This window comes from Heptranchias perlo, chromosome 7 (assembly GCF_035084215.1).
Source record: "Heptranchias perlo isolate sHepPer1 chromosome 7, sHepPer1.hap1, whole genome shotgun sequence".
Classification (NCBI taxonomy): Eukaryota; Metazoa; Chordata; class Chondrichthyes; order Hexanchiformes; family Hexanchidae; genus Heptranchias; species Heptranchias perlo.
Window position 1 is genome coordinate 13379864 of NC_090331.1, and position 22723 is coordinate 13402586.

At 42.6% G+C, this 22723-nt stretch overlaps 1 protein-coding gene across 1 annotated transcript in view; it reads right to left on the reverse strand.

Annotated features, from left to right (window-relative positions):
- LOC137323528 (glycophorin-C-like) overlaps window positions 1–22723 on the reverse strand; it is a 68628-nt gene that overhangs the window by 9602 nt on the left and 36303 nt on the right. The window contains exon 3 of the mRNA XM_067987097.1: window positions 5940–6005. Coding sequence (XP_067843198.1) covers window positions 5940–6005 — 66 coding nt within the window. The remainder of the gene's footprint in view (window positions 1–5939; window positions 6006–22723) is intronic.

Consider the following 22723-nt stretch of genomic DNA (forward strand, 5'->3'; position numbering starts at 1 on the left):
CTAGAGGGACAGGACATGGGTGTCTGCATGTTGGACCAAGATGGAGTTTGTGGAGGGTAGACAATGAAAGGCCAGGTGAAGAACACGTTAGAGTAATTGATTCTGGATGCAACAAAAATGCAAGGATAAAGGCTAGTGGTGGAGACATGCAATGTTGCAGAGGTGGGAGTAGGTAGGCTTAGTGGGGTATGAAGTTCTGCTCAGTGTCAAACCAGACACCAAGGCTGCATGCAGTTTTGTTCAGCCTCAGCAAATGGCCAGGGAGAGGCATGGCATCAGTGACAAAGGAATGGAATTCATGGCAGGGCACCAGAAACAATGGCTTCAGCCTTCCCAACGTTCAGCTGAAGGAAGTGAGAGACTTGGGGGTGGGGAGGGGGCAATTTTAGTCTAACCCGCCTGGCAGGAAACTGACAGCATTGGGTGCAATGCCTGTTTTATACCCTGCCTGATTTTGCTCTCTATTGAAATCAATCTTCAAGATCCACTGAAATGTTTGAAGTGTTAGTGCACTCACAAACAATGTTCAAAAAGATAATGCTTGATTAAAAATTTGGATCTTTGCTGTTGAGAGTCAAAAATAAACTAGGATGAGGTACTGGGAGGAAATAAAGAAATGGAAGGTCTTTGAGGGTCTGAATAAAAACTTTGGAATGATCATCTCTGATTTGAGATAACTTCTTTTAATGTTTGGGCAAAGCACTGCTGTTGGCTTCAGTGCTGTAATGGGAGAAAACTGAAGAAAAACAATTTTCTGGCAGTGGCCATAAACTAGTAATTCAATCCTAGGGTCCTGCGTATAGTTTAGCTTGGTTGTGGTAGCTTACAATGTTATTAGAACCACTCGACTGAATTACTGCCTTTGAAAAAAAATACACCGTCAGACTTGATATTCGAAATAAATTTAGTTCAACCCACTGAAAATTCTCTCCTCGTAAACTGTGATGAGGTTAATGGACCGCTACGGCATCTTTTCTTCAATTTTGCTTCTTTAGCATTAGGATATACTGCTGTTGCCGTTATGATGCCACATGTCTACTGGGTTCTCCGTTACTTATAACCTCCTTACTAATGCTAGCAACTCATCAGCACATACTTAGTGCAACAAACCAATGCCCTGTGCATCAATTATAGGCACATGTGCAGAAAAGTTAAGGGGCAACAGTTGGCAAATGGACATGAGATACACATAACCCTTAACATGGATCACTTGAGCACATATGAGGAGGCCAATCAGCCCCACTTCATTCATCCATCCAGAATGATCCTAACGTCCACCCCCATTGCAATATCAAAATGGTTCTTAACTGGTTCCACTAGAGCATTGATCACTATTCCTACCAATATGACTGACTGGTGGAGTCTTTCCTACATCGGAGAAATTTCAGCACAGAAAGAGGCACTCAATTCTTCCTTTGCTGTGACTGACTCAGGTGCAAGAGTCACTGATTAATATGCTCAATATTGTAACGACCCTTTATGCAGAAAAAATGACCTCTATCCTCCCCCTTTATGCTCCTAGTACAAATCCTAAACCTTATGCCTTGGTCACCAATCCACTCACCAGCAGAAATAAAAGGCCTGATATTAACCCACCCTCCACGGCGGGCAGGAGAGGGAGGCAGAAATGCTGCTTATTTCCAGAGTCTCCTCCTCCGCAGAGTAAAGTTTCACGATTCCACGCCCTCTCCCTGACAGTCTGCGCTTTCTCCTCCTGTGAGGGTGGCACGACAGACCCATGTGTGGCTCTGAAGTATGTGTGTATCTGATGGACACCGTGCATATGGTGACAATCAGGCAGATACGTCACGTGTAGCACTACCATGCATTTGAGGAACGTGTCTATATGCAGGCACCCCTGGTGCCACCTTAAACAGGGGTTCGGCACCTTACATATGCTAATGAGGGATCTATCACCTGTTTAAAGAACCCCTCTCCAAAATTGGTCACTGAGCCGAGCATGTTTCACTCAGTTTTAACTGCTTCCTTTTACAGTCTAAACAGCGTTCCTTAAGGGGACCGCTGGAGGCCAACATAAAAAAGGTACGTTTTTTTCCTTTTTAAACTTACCTTAATGTGGAGCCAGGAGGAGCAGGAGTACTCCTTCTGGTTTCACAGCACTACTGCGGGTCACTGCTGGCTCGCGCTCGCACCCACGCCCATTCGATACACCCAGTCTCACGTGGTTATCATCAGTCCATTAATGTCTCAGAATCCACAGCATCACTGGCCCCGATTTTAACTCCGGGTGGGATTTGGACAGATGGGTGGGCGAAGCAAGTTGGAAAATAAAAACTGACTGCTGCAGCAATCAAGCCTGGATTATTTTAACTCCCGGGCCTCATCAATGTGCTGCCAGTTCGGAGTGGAAAGCAGCAGGGAAGAAGAAAAATAAATAAATTGCACAACCAGGTGGTCGCTCATCGACGTAAGGTCAAGTGGTGGAACTGGGTTCTGGAGATGTCTTGCAGGGATCTTGTGTTTGGGAGGGGGCAGAAAGAGTTTGGGGCACTCCTGCTTTGCCCCACTTCAGAAAAAAACACCTCTTTCAGCCTCTTCTGGGGCTGATCCTCTTCCATCCAGGGTTGGCCTGGTTCAGGTCAGAGTTCAAATGGTAGTCGGCTCCCAATGACATCAGGACCAACATGAACATGTAAAAAGGACCCCGTCGGCCGGCTTTGGGCAGATGTTATCAGGAGAGCTGGTTAAAATCATGGACGGACGGAGGGATCCTAGCATCTCCAGGGCAGGTAAGCAATGGGGCATTTCAACTGCCTGCCATCCAGTTTCTAGAATGCGGGTAGGGTTAAAAAAAAAAAAATCAAACAACTTGTGGCCAGGGAGGAAAACAACACATGAAAAGCCAGGGAGTGAGGGTGAGGAAAGGCTCTCCAGCTCACCTGCCTGGTATCTCAACTCTCCCATCACAGCATCCATTTTGAACACCATCAATGCTTTCACCCTTATCTTGCCTGACTGATTATTCAAGTGTGCTAAATTTTTGGAATAAAGACGTTCCTCTCCCCGATATCTGTTTAAATTGACCTTGCACCCATTTCCATCCTCTGACCCTACATTCCTCACTGACTTACAATTAATAAACTGGATTTACTTCATCTGAAACCATTTGACAGGACAACCACCATGCAGTATTACAAATGGCTCGCCCAGAAATCGTGGCACAAGACTGTTGATGAACCAAAAGGATGACTAGAGAGGACTCGAGAGTTTAAGCAAGGCTTGGCAAAACACCGCTGAAATCAATAAAATCCCTTTCACGTGAACTTTGAGGAGTTTTGATTTTAAGATACTGTGGCAAAATTAGGAAACTGTTTGACACCTTTCATTTCCACTCACATCAATCGCAAAAAGGGAAGTGAAAATTATATGGAATGTGAGGTAGAAAGAATTAGTAACTAAAATTTCAAAAATATCAGCTTCTGCCCAACGAGTAACAGTTTACCTTTTAAATAAAGAAACTATTTTTTCACTAAGAATTTTGTGTGCGTGCGTGTGTGATGGGGGGATTTTTATTTAAACCAATAAGTCTCCACAAAAAATAAAGGGTTTCCCCAATACCACAAAGTAGCACTATTTTAATAAAAATAAATTCCATTTTGGGCTCCATGAATGACTCGGAGAGCCATACAGAGCAGGATAGTCCCAGACTCGATCCAAGGTCTGTGCTGCACCAGCAAATCTCAGGAGGCCACTCGGTCCATCATGCCTGTGCCAGCTATCCAAGAATGAGCTAGCTATTTAGTGCCTCATTTTTTCTTTCCCAAATATTTATGCACTTCCCTATTGATTCTACTGTTTCTGGTAGGCCAGTGTTAAAAGAATTCCCCAAACCTTATGATCTGGAATGCACTGCCTGAATGGGTGGTGGAAGCAGATTCAATAGTAATTTTCAAAAGGGAATTGGATTTCTACACTCGAAAAAAAAATTGCAGGGCTATGGGGAAAGAACAGGGAGTGCGACTAATTGGTAGCTCTTTCAAAGAGCTGGCACGGGCACGATGGGTCGAATGGCCTCCTTCTATGTGGTGTGATTGCAAGAATCTCTCCCTTCATTCTTTCGATGATCTTAAAATTTATGCCGTCTGGTTATTGGCCTAGTGGAAATAGTTTTTCCCCTCTTACCGCATCAAAACCCTTCATATAGTTGTGAATACTTCAATCAGATGACATCTTGACGTCTTCTGCTCTAATGAAAAAAACCCCACTTTCGAGACTCTCTTCATAACCAAAGTCCAGAGTGAATCTCTTCAGCAATCTCTCCATGGCTTTGGCATCATTCTGACAGTAGGGTGTCCAAAACTGGATACAACATTCTGCTTGTTATACAGCGAAGTTGTGTGGGCTGCCAGCAAGGTGGGGGGTGGGGGTGAGATCTGACTCGGCCGCCGGCGGGAAACTGACAAAGAAAATAAATCCTTACATCAAAATCACGAGGACGTCTGGGAAACTCGTATTTCTGGGTTTCCAGTCAGAATTTCGCCCCCACTCTGTGCCATCTTCCCGGCTTGGAGTAAAAATTTAGAAAGACACAGACAGTGGAAATTTCTGCCAGTCACAGGAACGTGCAAATACTTTTTGAATTTAGTTTATGGCGTAGGTTATATTTTAGTAACAATGAGAAACATTATTGAAAGCACAGGCGGAATCTGTTACACAACGTCACCGTTGAATTAGTCACCATTCCATTTAGATCACAATGCCCTCAGCTGTTAACTGCATTCTGCTTACCTGCTGTACAAAAAGCAAGAAAAATGAGGACTTTAAGCTGTTGAGTCACGTACAAAACATCCAGCTGGCAGACAACCCAAGGCTATCATTCAATTCTCCGTTTCTGCTTTGCTCTCATGATTTACAAAGCCAGTGTTATTTAATTGAATTCCTGCTTTGTGACTCGCTGCCAGCTGTTATGCTTAAGGTCCAGTAATTCCACCCTCTGATCAGACTTATTGCAATTGGCACCTTTACCTCTTGTGCCTTGATCATTTCAGTCCTTCTATCTCAAATAAGCACTGAGCAGAATCCTGCTCAATACAGAAATAATGTTGCTGACTATATAGATCCATATTTCACTATCAAAATGGAAACAACAGAATGTTTCCTGTATTTTTTTTTCACCCATGCGCACACAGAATTCTTCTCTTCCATGGTCCAGTGCCTTGAGGGGGTTCTCTGCCCTCCTGTACCAACCCCTCCCTCAACATGACATGATTCAGATGTGAACCAAATAACATGCAGGATATTCATCATAGGAGTGACCATAGTTGAGCTGGATGAGTTCCAGGTTGTGGTGGACACCACTACTTACAGAAGGCAGGTGGGTACTGGGAGTTGTGTCTTCAGTCACTGTGGTCTCCTGGAACTTGTTTGATCACCTTCAGGGCTTAGAGAAGAATTTTACAGAGTTTTTTTTTAAAACCTCTCCCAGAAGAAGTGGGGTGGATGGGGGTCATGTGTGAAAGATGTACCATGTCAGAATGGGGCAAGTTTGATGGACAGCTGGTCTTTTCCTGTCCTTTGTTTTTATACGTTTGTGTATCCATGTTGTGCGCAGGAGAACGTGATGCACTCACGCATCTTATGCTGCTCTCCATACCACTTGGGAGGAGCTCCTCATACTTGGCTGTCCACTCCGCGAGGGCTCGGACCCACGCTCTCCAAAGAATCTGGGATGCCTCAATAAGATCTCCCCTGAACCTCCAATGTAAACACCCCCAGTTTCTGTAATTTCTCCTCATTGCTCAATGCCTAATCTGAGTTGCCCTTTGCAGTTCCCTGTTCAATGACAGGATATCCCTACTGTAGTATGGGGGGGCCAGAATTACACACTGTAGTCCAGGATAACTCCTAAAGCAATTAATTGTTTGCCTTAAAATGAAGGCGATGACAAATCAGCCAACGAGCGAAGATGACTGCCTTACCTCCAATAACCGCAGAATCCATTCCGCCTCCGTTGCTCACGGGGGTGTTTCCTGCAGGAGAACTTTCTGCAATAAACCACAGCACAGAGGATCAGTCAGCATAAGTTTTAAAAAAGAGACTTGCATTCATTTAACCCCTTCCACAACCTCAAGATGTCCCAAAGTGCTTTACAGCCAATTAAGTGCTTTTGAAGTGTAGTCACTGTTGTAATGTAGGAAGCACAGCAAGCTCCCACAAACAGCTAAGTGATAATCTGTTTGACTGAAGTTGGTTGAGGTATCAATATTGGCCAGGACACAGGGGAGAACTCCCTTGCTCTTCTTCAAATAATGCCATGGAATCTATTATGTCCACGAGAGCAGACGGGGCTCCAGTTTTAACTTCTCATCCAAAAGACAGCATCTCAGACAGTGCAGCACGCCCTCAGTGCTGCAGTGATGTTGCGCTCACTAGTAGCATCGCTACAGCCTATGGACAGTGCATCAATTTAGAAGAACCAGCAAGACAACCATTAACATCTTGAGAAATCTGTTGCCGAACCCCTAGCACCAAAAAAGAGGTTTGGATAAAGAAAGCCACTCAGTCCATTTGTGTCAGTTTGACTTAGTTGGTACCACTTTCAGTAAGAAGGTTGTAGGTTCAAATCCCAATCCAAGACTGGAGAACTTAACCTAAGCTCTTCGGGGCAGTTCTGAGGAAGTTGGAGGTGCCGTTTTCAATGAGATGTTAAATAAGGTTGGACAGAATATAAAAAAAACAGCAAAGAATGACTACAAGAATAATGAGGGAGAAATTAGAGTACAAGAAAAAGCTAGCTAGAAATATAAAAACAGATAGTAAGAGTTTCCACAGGTATTTAAAAAGGAAAAAAGTAAAGTGGGCATTGGTCCTCTAGAGAGCTAGTCTGGGGAATTAATAATGGAGAATAAGGAAATGGCGGATAAATTGAACAGATATTTTGCGTCCGTCTTCACTGTTGAGTATACGAATGACATGCCAGAAATAATTGTAAATCAAGAGGTAACAGGAAGGGTGAAACTTACAATCACCAGGGAAAGGTTTCTGAAAAAATTAGAACTAAAAGATGACAAGTCCCCAGGTCCTGACGGACTTCATCCTAGGGCCTTAAAAGAAGTGGCTGCAGAGATAGTAGATGCATTGGTATTAATTTTCCAAAATTCCCTAGATTCTGGAAGGGTCCCATTAGATTGGAAAATAGCGAATGTAACTCCTCTATTCAAGAAAGGAAGGAGACAGAAAGCAGGAAACTACAGGCCAGTTAGCTTAACATCTGTCATAAGGAAAATGCTAGAATCTATTATTAAGGAGGTTATAGCAGAGCATTTAAAAAATCTCAATGCAATCAGGCAGAGCCAACACGGCTTTGTGAAAGGGAAATAGTGTTTGACTAATTTATTAGAGCTCTTTGAGGAAGTAACAAGCAACGTGGATAAAGGGGATCCTGTGGATGTGTGTACTTGGATTTCCAGAAGGCTTTTGACAAGGTACCACATCAATACTACACAAAATAAGAGCTCATGGTGTAGGGGGTAACATATTTTGGTTAGCTAACAGGAAACAGAGAGTAGGCATAAATGGGTCATTTTCAGGTTGGCAAGATGTAACAAGTGGCGTGCCACAGGGATCAGTGCTCGGGCCTCAACTATTTACAATCTATATCAATGACTTGGATGAAGAGACCGAATGTATGGTTGCTAAATTTGCTGATGACACAAAGGTAGGTAGGAAAGTAAGTTGTGAAGAGGACATAAAGGAGTCTGCAAAGGGATATAGATAGGTTAAGCGAGTGGGCAAAAATTTGGTAGATGGAGTCTAAAATGTGAGAAAATGTGAACTTGTCAACTTCGACAGGAGGAATAGAAAAGTAGTATATTATTTAAATGTAGAGAGGTTGCAGAACTCAGGTAGAGAGGGATCTGGGTGTCCTAGTACATGAATCACAAAATGTTAGTATGCAGATACAGCAAGTGGAATGTTGTCATTTATTGCAAGGGGAATGGAATATAAAAAAGGTAGAGGTGTTTTGCTACAGTTGTACAGGGCATTGGTGAGACCACATCTAGAATACTGTGTGTAGTTTTGGTCTCCTTATTTAAGAAAGGACATAATTGCTTTAGAGGCGGTTCAGAGAAAGTTCACTCGGCTGATTCCTGGGATGAGGGGGTTATCTTATGAGGAAAGGTTGGACAAGTTGGGTCTGTATATACTGGAATTTAGAAGAATGAGAGGTGATCTTATTGAAACATACAAGATCCTGAGGGGACTAGAAGGGGTAGAGGAGAGGTTGTTTTCCCTTGTGGGAGAGACTAGAAATAGAATCAAAAAATTAAAAATAAGGGGTCGCCCATTTAAGATGGAGAAGAGGAGAAATGTTTTCTCTCAGAAGGTCGTGAGTCTGTGGAACTCCCTTCCCCAGAGAGCGGTGGAGGCAGGGTCATCGAATATTTTTAAGGCTGAGTTAGATAGATTCCTGATTACCTACTATAACCTTTGACTCCCTTGTTAGACGGGAAAGTAGGGTTGAGGTCACATTAGATCAACCATGATCTTATCTAATGGCGGAGCAGGCTCGAGGGGCCGAATGGCCTACTCCTGCTCTTGATTCATTTGTACCTATGTAAATTTAAGTCATATTTGCCAGGTTAAAGATCCCAGGGCATTATTTGAGAAGAGCAGAGCATTCTGTAGTCTCCTGGCCAACATTCTCCCCTGAATCAACACCACCAGAAAGAAATTAACTGGTCATCCATCTCTTCCTATTTTTGCAAATTGGCTGCCACATTCACCAATATAACTTCAGTAACTACTTTTCATTAGTAATTCAGTGGTTGTGAACTGCTTCAGGAGGTCATGAGGAGATTAGGTGTTATATAAATGTTAATGTTTTCCGCCCTCTCCCACCCTCTTATTACACCATCAAGCAGCCTCCTGGCAACCAATTTCAACTGATCATTTTTGCAAGGAAATACTTTAGCAATTTGTCAGAGAATGAATATTAAAAATAATTACACTCCTGCCAGTGGTGCTACAGTAAATCATTGGAAGGGCAGAGGTGTAATTACAGCATGACAACTTTACACAGCCAGTTCCCATTATAAATGTGGGCCTAGAAAAAAAGTTGACAGGGAGGGTGCGCTTATGTTAGATTTTATTTATATAGCACTTTTAACGTAGCAAAAAGTCCCAAGTTGCATCACAGGAGCATTATCAAACAAAATTTGACCGAGCTATGTAAAGGAGATATTAGGACAGTTGACCAAGCTTTTGGTCACAGGGGTAGGTTTTAATGGAGCGTCTTAAAGCAAGAGAGAGGTGTTGAGAGGCATAGGAAGGGAATTCCAAAGCTTAGGGCCTAGGCAGCTGAAGGAGGAATTCAGATACACAAAACTTGAGGCAATTGTGTATCCTTCATGTGGTGTTTGCAGTCGTCTGTCCAAGCATAAAATATCCTCCAACTACAAAATCACTTACACACACACCCCTGAGAGAGGTGCCCATTAATGGTATAACATAGCATGAGACATATACATATATATGCAAGTTGGACAAGGACTAAGGAGGTATTTATAATAGCCCATATCAGAATACAACCAGAATATTCTTCGCTGTGCAAGATTTGCATGCGTTATATTTGCATTGTGTGAATTTGACTGTTTTTACAGGATACACCCGTGCATAGTTTCACACACACGGGACCAGATAGGATTGTACATCAGACTCTGTGATGCCAGTGGTTATAATGTCAGAAACAAAAGGCAAAAAGGACATTTATAAAATCCAATGAACAATTTTGATCAGCTTAACATCCTTCAGTTTTGCTACTACCATCTCAGCCAGTTTTAAAAATATGTATTGGAGCAGATTTAATAGAGGTATTCAAAATTATGAGGGGTGTTGATAGAGTAGATAGGGAGAAACTGTTTCCAGTGGCAGGAGGGTCAATAACCAGAGGACACAGATTTGAGGTAATTGGACAAAGAACCAGGGTGGGGGGAAAATGAGGAGAAATGTTTTTACGCAGCGGTTTGTTCTGATCCGGAATGCACTGCCTGAAAGGGTGGTGGAAGCAGATTCAATAGTAACTTTCTAAAAGGAATTGGATAAATACATGGAGAAAAAAAGTGCAGGGCTACAGGGAAATGGCAGGAGAGATGAACTAATTGGATTGCTCTTTCAAAGAGCTGGCACAGGCACAATGGGCTGTATGGCCTCCTGTGCTGTATGATTTATTTTGAGTGTGTTCTCAAGGTATTATTAGGACAGGGGTGGGGGAGAATGCCTTGGAAACTTTGCTCAGTAGTGTGTGAGGTACCTGAATTTTAAAAAGTTATGCAGCTGACAAGGCAGTTCCTTGGACTTAGTGACTGATGGGAATTAAAACGCCTTTGCACCCCTAGGCTATGTAATTGCTTGAAGCCAGCTTCTCCAATGAGGTCATCCTTGCTCAAACATGGCTTAAAGCAAAAACATTACAAAAAAAAGGAGGATGTTAATGTTAGAGAATGAATGGATCAGAAATTATATATGATCACTGCTGCATTACTGTGAAATTGTTCTAAGCAGTGTCTGGCCTCACTAATGTGGCTGAAAGGCGATGATCTGAAGAAATCCACCATTATCCAGCATCACTCCAACAAACGTTTAGTGATTGGCAAGTACCAGCCACAATTTGAAAGGTTTGTCCAAACAATTTTGTTAGGTAAGGGTATCAAGGGACATGGATTAAAAGGCAGGTAAGTGGAGTTGAGGACAGATCAGCCATGATTGAACTGAATGGCTGAACGGCCTACTCCTGTTCCCACATTCCAAACAGCCATCTTATGACAGCATCAAACTCTGCAAAGTCAGGGCGATTATCAAAATGGACTTTACTGTACAGCAATCTTGCATTTGATTAATCAACTAATGGGCACCTGCAAACTATTATTTTAAAAATCAACCCTAGTGACAATAGCTCTCCAACTAAATATATCAGCTTGGCTCAGGTGATTGCACTCTTGTCTCTGAATCAGAAGGTTATGGATTTCCAAGTCCTGTGATGAATTAGGGGAATTTCTGTATTTCATAATGTTTTTAAATTGCAAGAGTTAAAATGGAAGCACTCCGCCCTTATTCAAATTTCAAAATGGAGGCCAGGAGATAAGAAGTCTATGGAGCCAAGACCAAATGCCTTCATCATGTATAATTCCATTTGGTCCTCAAATAAACCCTTATATCCCATCTAATTTCCAGTTCAACAATAACTTGCATTTATATAGCACCTTTAACATAGAAAAACACCCCAAAAGTGCTTCACAGGAGCATTAACAAAATTTGACACTGAGCCACGAGATAGGAGAAAGGTGACCATAAGCTTGGTCAAACAGGTAGGTTTTAAGGAGCGTCTTAAAAGGAAGCGAGAAAGAAGCAGAGAGGAAGAGGGTTAGGGCCTAGGCAGCTGAAGGCAAGGCCACCAATGGTGGAGTGATGAAAATCGGGGATATGCAAGGAGGCAGAATTGGAGTTCAATCATGGCTTTTTGCAAGTTTGAGACACTAGGACAATGTGATAGAATGATGATGAGCAAGTGCTATGTGGTAGTTCACACCATTGTATCTTTAATCATAGCTGATTAAACTCAGACTTCAGGGGCTTTTGGACTGTTTAAATAGTGGAGAATTCTCTCAATATCTTTAGTTCTGGCTGGAAATACAAATTCGCAGAATTTCACATCATCTACCTACAAGATTGCATTATGAAGAACTATGAAAGATTGTCATACAAAAGTTATTTATCAAACTGTACGAGAAATAAATGGTTTAAAAAAAAAATCAGGAAAAACTCTCCCCACTGGTCAGGGAGACAATAACTAGAGGGCATAAATTTCCCAAATGAACAGAGGGATTTGGAGATTTTTTTCTTTCCATGCAGTGTATGGACTGCCAGAAACAGTGGTGGAATTGGAATCCATAAGCTTTTAAAAAAAAAGGGAAGTGGATAAATATTTTTTTTTTTAAATGTAAAAAAAGGACATCTACAAAAAAGCAAGGATATGGGACTAAATGGATAGCTCTTTCAGAGAGAGCTGGTACAGGCACGATAAACCAATTGATTCCTTTTATTTTTCAATGTCATCGGAAAACTGCGCAAGGCTAGAGACTCGGGTGACAGCTACCGGTAACTTCACGCATTTCAGAGACGCTTCGTACAATGGATAATGGCCCAAAGCTCCTGACTGAGCATTGGTTTTGGTAAAGAGCACAATGGCAGAATCCAGCACAAGGTGCCTGTGCTGTAGAGAACTTGAGCAAGTGATGCACGCGAGTCACAACTTCATATTGAGCTCCCTGATCTATACTCTGGAACATGTTATTCTTTACAAAATCTCCACCCTTTGGAAAGAGAACAGAAAGGAAGCCAAGCTCAGAGTGGTGTCAGGGCCACAGCAATGGGCAGTTGGCTCTCACTTATGTACCTTATGTTTTGGACAGAAGTGATATCACATTGCATGATTAAACCAGCAGTAACAAATTTATTTTATTGCCCATTATAATACAACAGCATGCCCAGATCTTACAGAATTGTCTGTGATCAACTCAATAGAGAACCCGAATGTAATTAGTAAAATCAATCAACTTTCTAGTATATTATAATACCATTTGCTGTAGCGTCCTAATGGTATTATGGTAAAAGCATTGCTTGGTATTATACCAAGCTACACAGACCAGAAGATCTCGGATTCGATTCCCAGATTTAACTGATCTCAGCATTAGTGGTGTACAATTGGCCTCGATTCTGCTGGACTAGATAGGAAACAAAAGAGTCAGCCAGGGTTCCTGCTTCCAACAGTTACCAACTCAGTCAGTCAGTCATGAAGAGACAGGATTGGGCCCAGATGCATTGACCTTCACTATTAAATAGCATACTTACACTTTCTTGGCTGGCACTTTGCTACAGTGCTGAAGGAGTACTATGCGGTCAGAGATTGCAGTCTTTCAGATATGATGTTAAATAGAGGCCACATCGGTCCTCTCAGGTGAATGTAAAAGATCCCATCAGGGGAGTCCTCTCCAGTGTCCTGGCCAATATTTAATCACTCAACCAACATTGCTAAAAACTGATTATCTGGTCATTATCACATTGCCGTTGTGGGACCTTGCTGTGCACAAATTGGCTGCCGCGTTTCCCTCCGTTACAATGACCACACTTCTAAAGTACTTAATTGTGAAGCATTTTGGGCCACCTGTATAAATGCAAGTTCTTTCTCTTAAAATGGTCATTTGGATGGAGGCCTGCTGACAGTTGCAAAACCACATACCAGAAAGAGTCAGCACTTTTGAGAAGAAAAACACACGTACCCTTACTGAGGAACAGCACAGTTCCCTTGGTGGTGCTCTGTACAGCTCAACTATTAACTGCCTCACCACAGCTCAATTACTTACACACTGTGCAACTACTCTAAGCAACCACAGGAACAGCAGGGCAGCCCACATTGGAGACACACACTCTCGGTAATACAAGTGCCGTTAATTAAGTATTCCCAAGCCTTTAGAAAAGGCCAGGATGGATTTTTTTTTATCATTCAGAAAGAACATCAATGGAAAGAAAGAGAAACAAAAAAGTGTAGAGTTCAGAATGTTATTTCTGGCTAACCGTAGGCAACAATAGATTTGACTGCAGCATAAAACAAGCCCAGCCATTTGTAGGGAAAACAGACAGCACTATCTAATAACTTTGAAATGTTAATTGAATGCATATGCACAAATAACCACACCAGCTGAGCAAATGTTCTGGAACAAGAAGTGGAAAATGTGGTGGTGGAGAGAAGTGTGGGGGAAAGTGGGGGCTTCTCCTTCTCAAACAACCCCCTCCTCCCTTTTTCAATCCATAATAGCAGGAACAGATATAGACAGACAGTCAGATAGAGATCATGGGAGTTCTAGAGCAGCGTGTAATCTCTCATTCATTCTGTGCACTTTTGCTGTGCTTAGACCGTCGTTGTTTGCCCTGTTAAAAAAAGGAAGTGTTTGAATGACTAATTTTCCACAGTTCCAAACTGTGGAAAATTAGTCTTTCCTTCTAAACGCATTATAAACTTATTGGTCCATATTTTGCTGGAGTGGGGCAGCTCACAATGTGCCCCGTTAGTTAAACGTGCACGAACAAGTCTCGGATTTAAAATTTTTAAGCCCACAAAGTTGCTGGAAGCGTGAGGAGGGTGAATTAAATATCAAATCAGGTACAGGAAGAGAAGTAAAAAAGAGAGGGAAAGAAAGATTGAATTAAGATAGAGAAAGAATTTTAAAATCTAACAATAATTCACAACCTGAAGGAATGAGACTCCTCACGCAACTGTTCACTTTCTGGCCGAGGGGTTAATTGGCAGTCATTAATAATCGCTTGCACTATTAATTACTAGACATAACTTCGCGGTGAGTTTAATGGGCAATTAAGGTGCAACTGCAGTAACTTCATGAAAATCATGGGGAGGGTAAGAACGAGATGTCATTTTCACGAAGCTAATGGTGGAGCAGCGCAAATAGTCCAGCAACTTGTGGCGATTCGCAATTCATAGTGTATCTCTTCCTCATCACAAGTTGCTGGCCGAGTTGCAAATTAATAACGGTGTGTCATTCACACGCCGTTATTTTTTCAGCAAATTCCAGGCCACTAATTAAATAATACTCCCAATAGTATGGTAGTCACCGATTTTTGCCATTAGAGTGAAGGTGGCAGGGCAGGTTGAGAAAGTGGTTAAACACACAAACCAGATCCTGGGCTTTATAAATGGAGGCATAGAGTACAAAAGCAAGGAAGGTTATGTTGAACCTTTATAACACACTAGTTTGGCCACGGCTGGAGTATTGTGTCCACATTAGGAAGGATGTGAAGGCCTTAGAGGGTGCAGAAAAGATTTACTGGAATGGTTCCAGGGATGAAGGTCTTCAGTTAGGTGGATAGACTGGAGAAGCTGGGATTGATCTCCTTAGAGCAGAGAAGGTTAAGAGGAGATTTGAAAGAAGTGTTCAAAATCTTAAAGGATTTAGATAAACCAGAGGACACGGATTTAAGGTGATTGGCAAAAGAACCAAAAAAGGTGACATGAGGAAAAACTTTTTTTTTTAAAAAGTGAACAGTTAGGATCTGGAATGCGCTGCCTGAAAGGATGGTTGTAGTCGATTCAATCGTGGCTTTCAAAAAGGAATTGGATAAATACTTGTAGCCCTGCAAATTTTTTCACTTCAAGGAAAGAGCAGGGGGGAATCGGACTAACTGGATTGCTCTTACAAAGAGCCGGCACAGGCTCGATGGGCTGAATGGCCTCCTTTTGTGCTGTAACGATTCTATGATTCTTTGTGGATAGCTTTAGTTGTTACCGACTCAGAAGGCCCAATTGCCCCCAAAAACATTTTCCATCAACATTTTCTGGAAACTTTCAGAGAAACACATAAATTGGGTTGGGAGATATTAGCTGAACTGCCACATAACTATTTTATGGGTCCAGTAAGCATAAAATCTTACACATTCAATTTAAAGATGTGCTGGGTAAATGGCAGCTCCATTAAAAGCACACTTTGAAGCTCTGAAGTCTTCTAGTTTGTTACCAACTGAACTTAAATGTTACAGCACCCAGATCGTATTTTGGTATTAAATTTACACTGATATTAGATGAACAGTGTAATGTCAGTACTTTAAGATTTAGATTTTGCTTAGGGATCTGAACTCAATAGATTCTGTGATGTAACAATCAGTCCCAGTGTCTTGATAGCAGGATTGAGATAACAACTTGCATTTATATAGCGCCTTTAACATTGCAAAATGTCTCCCAACACGCTTCACAGGAGCATAAGACAAAATCTGATGAGGCTCTCCTTCTCTCCCCCAATTTACTTTCCTCCTTTCCTAAAGTTGTTCCCTCTATCTGGGCTACAGTACAGATGAGCAAAGCCCTCCACTACCTCACTCTAGCCATTCATCACTAAGTACTGACAGCCTATTCAATCATAAATCAAGCCCGCACCAATCCTTTGCTGACATAAGATGAGCCACTTTACAACGAGTCACTGGATCAGGAACCAGGGCTGATTTGCTTCCTCCACCCCTCCCCACCTGCTCAGGGCCATGGAGGAAACCCTACAACTAGCTGGATTAAGATCATGGTTGAGGGAGTTCAGTTATGTGGAGAGACTAGATGAGTTGGGATTGTTCTCCTTCGAGCAGAGAAGAAGATGGGGAGTCCTAATAAGGGAGTTCAAAATTACGAAGGATTTTGATGGAAAAAGTTTCTAATTTATTCTACTGGTGAGCGGGTTGCTAACCAAAGGACACAGATTTGAACTAGTTGGCAAAAGATCCAGAGAGGAAATTAGGAGAATTATTTTTTTTAAAAAATGTAGAGTTGTTACGATCTGAAATGTACTACCTGAAAGGGCGGTGGAAGCAGATTCAATGGTAACTTCCAAAAAGGAAATTGTATATACACTTGAAAAAGAAAAAAAATTGCAGGGCTATGGGGAAGGAGTAGAGGAATGGGACTAATTGGATATCTCTTCCAAACAACTGGCAGGATGAGCCCAATGGCCTCCTTCTGTGCTGTATGATTCTGTCAGTAATAGAACCTGGAGCCTACCTGCTGTGTATATAGTTCAGTATCACACTGGATGGTGTATCAGCCCAATAATCAAAAGACTATTAGAGCTGCAAGGACTACTTTTGTTTCACTCTCAATAGTCTCTCCACTTCATTATAATTCATTTCCAGAATACATTTACATCATTTTTCTCCAGTGCTGTACAAGCCCCTTCCTTCCGGTCAAAGAGAGTTCGCAATCAGGAAGGAAAGGTCACCAAGGTGAGGCTACTGATTGCAGGAAGGAGAGGCAGGGAAATAAGGAACACCAGCCTGGGACACTCACTTACACAAGAATTCTGGCAGAGCAGACAGCCTAAATGCTTTCAAGTCGTAGAAGGGACAAGCTAATGTTCACAGGCAAGGGGAAAAGGCTTGGAACTCTCATTAAAAAGAGTTGCGAGGGGGGAAAGAATCAAGACTAAAATTCATTATAAAGAGAGACTCCATAACTTGTTTGTTTATTTTGCCATAGGAAAATTAAAAAAAAACTTATTTGAAAACCTTACTGGGTGCTACATGGCCAACAAAATGACATGATTTTGGAAAGCCTTCAGTAAAAGAATGATCCATTGCTTTATTTTTTGTACTTAGTGTTGAAAAATAATCCTATTCACTGGCTGCCTGCATTAATGTTCCTGACCCAAGAGAAGGGAGATAGCTGGTAAACTGTGGTCTGACAGATGGAAGTTCCAGGATGCTCAAAGTTCACAGGGTAAAATATTCAATATCTAGTTTAGTTTCTGTCAGAACCAATAGAGACATTATCAATCACTTACACATCTAAGTGCACAGGAAAAACTGAAACGCATTTTTTTTTATTGCTGATATTAGTATGATAGATCATAAGCAATTGGTCTTTCCACAATATAATAACAAGCCAAGTTGTTGGATTACATAGAATTATGTAGAATCTACAGGACAGAAAGAGGCCGCCATTTACGCTCCACACGAGCCTCCTCATCTAACACTATCTGCATATCCTATTCCTTTCTCCCTCATGTGCTAAGCTAGCTTCCTCTTAAATGCATCTATGCTATACACCAACTATTCCTTGTGGTAGCAAGTTCTACAGTCTTACCACTGTTTGGGTAAAGAAGTTTCTCCTGAATTACCTATTGGATTTATTGGTGACAAACATATTTATGGCCTCTAGTTTTGGTATGCCCCACAAGTGGAAACATCTGCTCTACGTCTACCCTATCATTATCTTAAAGGCCTCGATCAGGTCATCCCTCAGCCTTCTCTTTTCTAGAGAAAAGAGCCTCAGCCATTCAGCCTTTATGTCCTACCCTGACCTCTATTTATGATTGGACAATAGATTTTCCAGTTACACTAATTATTGTTCTCTTAGAGCTGCTATGACAAAAAATGTGCACAAGTTAGGTTCTGGATGTTTGTCCCTGATGGATTTATACTCTGAGTTAAATGTAATGGCCCAGAATTTCCTCTAAGCACAATCAGCAATTGGGCCCAAAAATTGCGCTTGCTGGGATTACAGTTCAAGTTTCCGCTAAAATGCATTGACAATCACAAACGTAACATCTTCCATGAACCAGTGCAATCCAGCAGCTTAACACAGCCTAATTTCATTTTCTGTGCAAAAAAAAAATTTATTGATGTATTTAAGGTAACCTGGTGCAGTTTTATAAATACTGTTGAAAATGGATTTATTGCAAAAATAATCATTTTTAATAAGTGTCTAGTCCTCCATCTATGAGTAACCTGATTTTAAAATCACTGAAAATGACTTAATTATACTGAACCATTTACTACTTACGGTGTACAGTTTTAGTAATTTGAATATTTAATATTTTAAAAAAGTGCCTGTGCGCCTATGAAAACAAGCTTAATTTTAAGACCCCCATCGAACAGCCGCAGGCGGGCTAAATCAGCAGAAACTCACCATAGTCACTACTTTGTTTGAGGGGTCGTGGCCAGTTTTGTGGACGGGGCCGGCTTCAGCACGATGATTTCTGAGCCAGCGCAAAAGGTCAGAGAAACGTGAATTACGCAAGACATAATTTACACCAGTAAAATTCAGGATCTGAGTTTGATTGCTGAGAAATGTTCCCTTATTTTGGGGGGCGGTTAGGGAAGGGGAGAGAAAGTGTGCGTTGGGGGGGGGGGAAGAGAAAGAAGGGGAAAAAAAGACAGGGAGGTGGGAGAAGGAGAGATGAAGAATAGCCAGAGATTTCCTGCTCATCTCAGTATCCCAGTCACATTTTAGGAGAGACTGTCACACCACACGTTAGCTCATTTGTCCTCCACATTACTGGCAATGACTTAATGCCTTTGTTATTCTATCATACCACAAAGACTGAAAAACACATGTTCTGGAGCATAGCCCAAGGTCCACAAATGCAATTCCTTAGCAAGTTGTGACAATAAAAACCAAGGGAAAGACAAAACAGTTACCCAATGTTAAATACTAGTTTTGCTGAGCTTGACAGTGCTTTTTATGTCTCTGCCAAGCCTAAGGAGAAACTACCATGGTGCCTCAACAACTATATTTCACTCCATCACAACAATTGCATTCACATAGCGTCTTTAATATAGTAAAACATCCCAAGGCGCTTCACAGGACCATTAACAAAATTTGACACTGAGCCACATAAGGAGATTTCAGGACAAGTGACCAAAAGCTTGGTCAAAGAGATTGGTTTTAATGAGGGTCTTAAAAAAGGAGAGAGAAGTAAAGAGGCAGAGTGGTTTACGGGGGGAATTCCAGAGCTTAGGGCCTAGGCAGCTGAAAGCACGGCCACAAATGGTGGAGCGAAATCGGGGAAGCGCAAGAGGCAAGAATTGGAGGAGCGCAGAGATCGCGGAGGGTTGTAGGGCTAGAGGAGGTTACAGAGATAGGGAGGGGCCAGGCCATGGAGGGATTTGAAAACAAGGATGAGAATTTTAAAATCAAGGGTTTCCCAGACCGGGAGCCAATATAGATCGAGGCATTCCCGGACCAGGAGTCAACATAGGTCAGCGAGCACAGGGGTTCAGCCTCAGTCAGTAGCCAGGGAGAGGGATGGAGTCAAGGGCTAGGGAATGGAGTTGTGGCGGGGACCAAAGACAATGGCTTCAGTCTTCCCAATCTTTAGTTGGAGGAATCTTTAAAAAAACTCATCTTCAACCTTTACAACACTATAGGCACCTGAGAGCCAAGAATTGTTAGTTAAAATTTACATGCTCCAAAGTGTTGATGGCCACTTTATTAGCATCTGATTTATAATTATACAGCAATTCAACATAAACCTCAGTTAGGGGGCACTTCAAATACCAAATCAAGATGGAATCCATTAGGTAAGCAAACACATTATGGCTTGGGTTGCCAACTCTGGTTGGACATAGTCCTGGAGGTTTCGTCACATGACCTCCCACCTCCAATGGCCCCACAGTCAAATGGCCTTTTTCTCCCCCCACCCCCCCATTTCCAATATTTCTATAAACGAAAGTGCTCAAAGAAAATGTTAAAAATGCAGAATTTTTTTTAATGCCCCTATGATTTTTCTCGCTTGCAATAGTATCCAGGAGGTTAATCTTCAATTCCTGGAGACTTCAGGGCAATCCTGTAAGGTTTGGCAAGCCTAATTATGGCAATGTGATTTGCAGTGCAAGTGTGGTATGGAAGCAAGGTCTGAATGCAATCATGGGTCAAATTCACAGCAGTGCTATCAATTTTCAGCCTGCCACTCAGTGCAATGAACCATCATAATCCTAGTCTCAAAAGATTGACATCTTTTTCTAATACATATAAATGAAAGTTGACAGGAGGTTTGGCCGGCACAATATGAGTGCTGTCAGGGCATTAAAATATCTTTCAAACAAGTAAGAGTTGATTAAAACATTCGTCCTAGACGGCTGTTCACCTCAGGAACCCTGAATGAGAGTGTGCCCCAGAGATTTTGGGGGGGGGGGGTCGGGTCACAGCTGGGTCACCTAACACGCAACGCTCAAAAGTGAAGTATATTCCAACATTCTCCAACAGTGCAGCACTGGAAGGCGCACATGAATGAAGGTACAAGTAATCAATCAATCTCAACTTTCACACACAAATTTTCCTTTTATAAAAACGCTTCAGCCAGTCTTCAGCCAATTTGATTCACTCCACGTGATATCAAGAAACGGCTGAGTGCACTGGATACAGCAAAGGCTATGGGCCCCGACAACATCCCGGCTGTAGTGCTGAAATCTTGTGTTCCAGAACTAGCCGCGCCAAGCTGTTCCAGTACAGCTACAACACTGGCATCTATCCGACAATGTGGAAAATTGCCCAGGTATGTCCTGTCCACAAAAAGCAGGTCAAATCCAATCCGGCCAATTACCGCCCCATCAGCCTACTCTCAAATCATCAGCAAAGTGATGGAAGGTGTCGTCGACAGTGCTATCAAGCGGCACTTACTCACCAATAACCTGCTCACTGATGCTCAGTTTGGGTTCCACCAGGATCACTCGGCACCAGACCTCATTACAGCCTTGGTCCAAACATGGACAAAAAAAAAAGCTGAATTCCAGGTGAGGCGAGTGTGACTGCCCTTGACATCAAGGCAGCATTTGACCGAGTGTGGCACCAAGGAGCCCGAGTAAAATTGAAATCAATGGGAATCAGGGGGAAAACTCTCCAGTGGCTGGAGTCATACCTAGCACAAAGGAAGATGGTAGCAGTTGTTGGAGGCCAATCATCTCAGCCCCAGGACATTGCTGCAGGAGTTCCTCAGGGCAGTATCCTAGGCCCCACCATCTTCAGCTGCTTCATCAATCACCTTCCCTCCATCATAAGGTCAGAAATGGGGATGTTCGCTGACGATTGCAGTGTTCAGCTCCATTCGTAACCCCTCAGATAATGAAGCAGTCCATGCCCACATGCAGCAAGACCTGGACAACATTCGTGCCAATGACCATCTCTAAGAGTGTCTAACCACCTCCCCTTGGCATTCAATTGCATTACCATCGCCGAATCCCCCACCATCAACATCCTCGGGGTCACCATTGACCAGAAACTTAACTGGACCAACCACAAATACTGTGGCTACAAGAGCAGGTCAGAGGCTGGGTATTCTGTCGCAAATAACTCATCTCCTAACTCCCCAAAGCCTTTCCACCATCTACAAGGCACAAGTCAGGAGTGTGATGGAATACTCTCCACTTGCCTGGATGAGTGCAGCTCCAACAACACTCGAAGCTCGACACCATCCAGGACAAAGCAGCCCACTTGATTGGCACCCCTTCCACCACCCTAAACATCCACTCCCTTCACCACTGACAGCCTGTGGCTGCAGTGTGTACCATCCACAGGATGCACTGCAGCAACTTGCCAAGGCTTCTTCAACAGCACCTCCCAAATCAGTGACCTCTACCACCTAGAAGGACAAGGGAAGCAGGCACATGGGAACAACACCACCTGCTCGTTCCCCTCCAAGTCACACACCATCCCGACTTGGAAATGTATCGCCGTTCCTTCATAGTTGCTGGTTCAAAATCCTGGAACGCCCTTCCTAACAGCACTGTGGGAGAACCTTCACCACATGGACGCAGCGATTCAAGGCGGCTCACCACCACCTTCTCAAGGGCAATTAGGGATGGGCAATAAATGCTGGCCTCGCCAGTGACGCTCACATCCCATGAACGAATTTTTTAAAAAACCACTGATTAGGCCTCAGCTGGAGTATGGTGTTCAATTCCGGGCACCACATTTTGGGAAGGATGTCAAGGCCTTGGAGAGGGTGCAGAAAAGATTTACTAGAATGGTGCCAGGGATGAGGGACTTCAGTTATGTGGAAAGACTGGAGAAGCTGGGGTTGTTCTCCTTGGAACAGAGAAGGTTAAAGGGAGATTTGATAGGGGTGTTCAAAATCATTAACAGTTTTGATACAGTAATGAAGCTGTGCCCAGTGGCAGAAGGGTTGGTAAGCAAAGTACACAGGTGATCGGCAAAAGAGCCAGAGGTGACATAAGGAAACTTTTTTTTTGAACACAGCTAGTTGTAATGATCTGAACTGCACTGCCTGAAAGGGTGGTGGAAGCAGATTCAATAGTAACTTTCAAAAGGGAATTGGATAAATACTTGAAGGGAAAAATAATTTACAGGGCTATGGGTAAAGAGCAGGTGACTGGGACTAATTGGATAGCCCTTTCAAAGAGCTGGCATAGGACGATG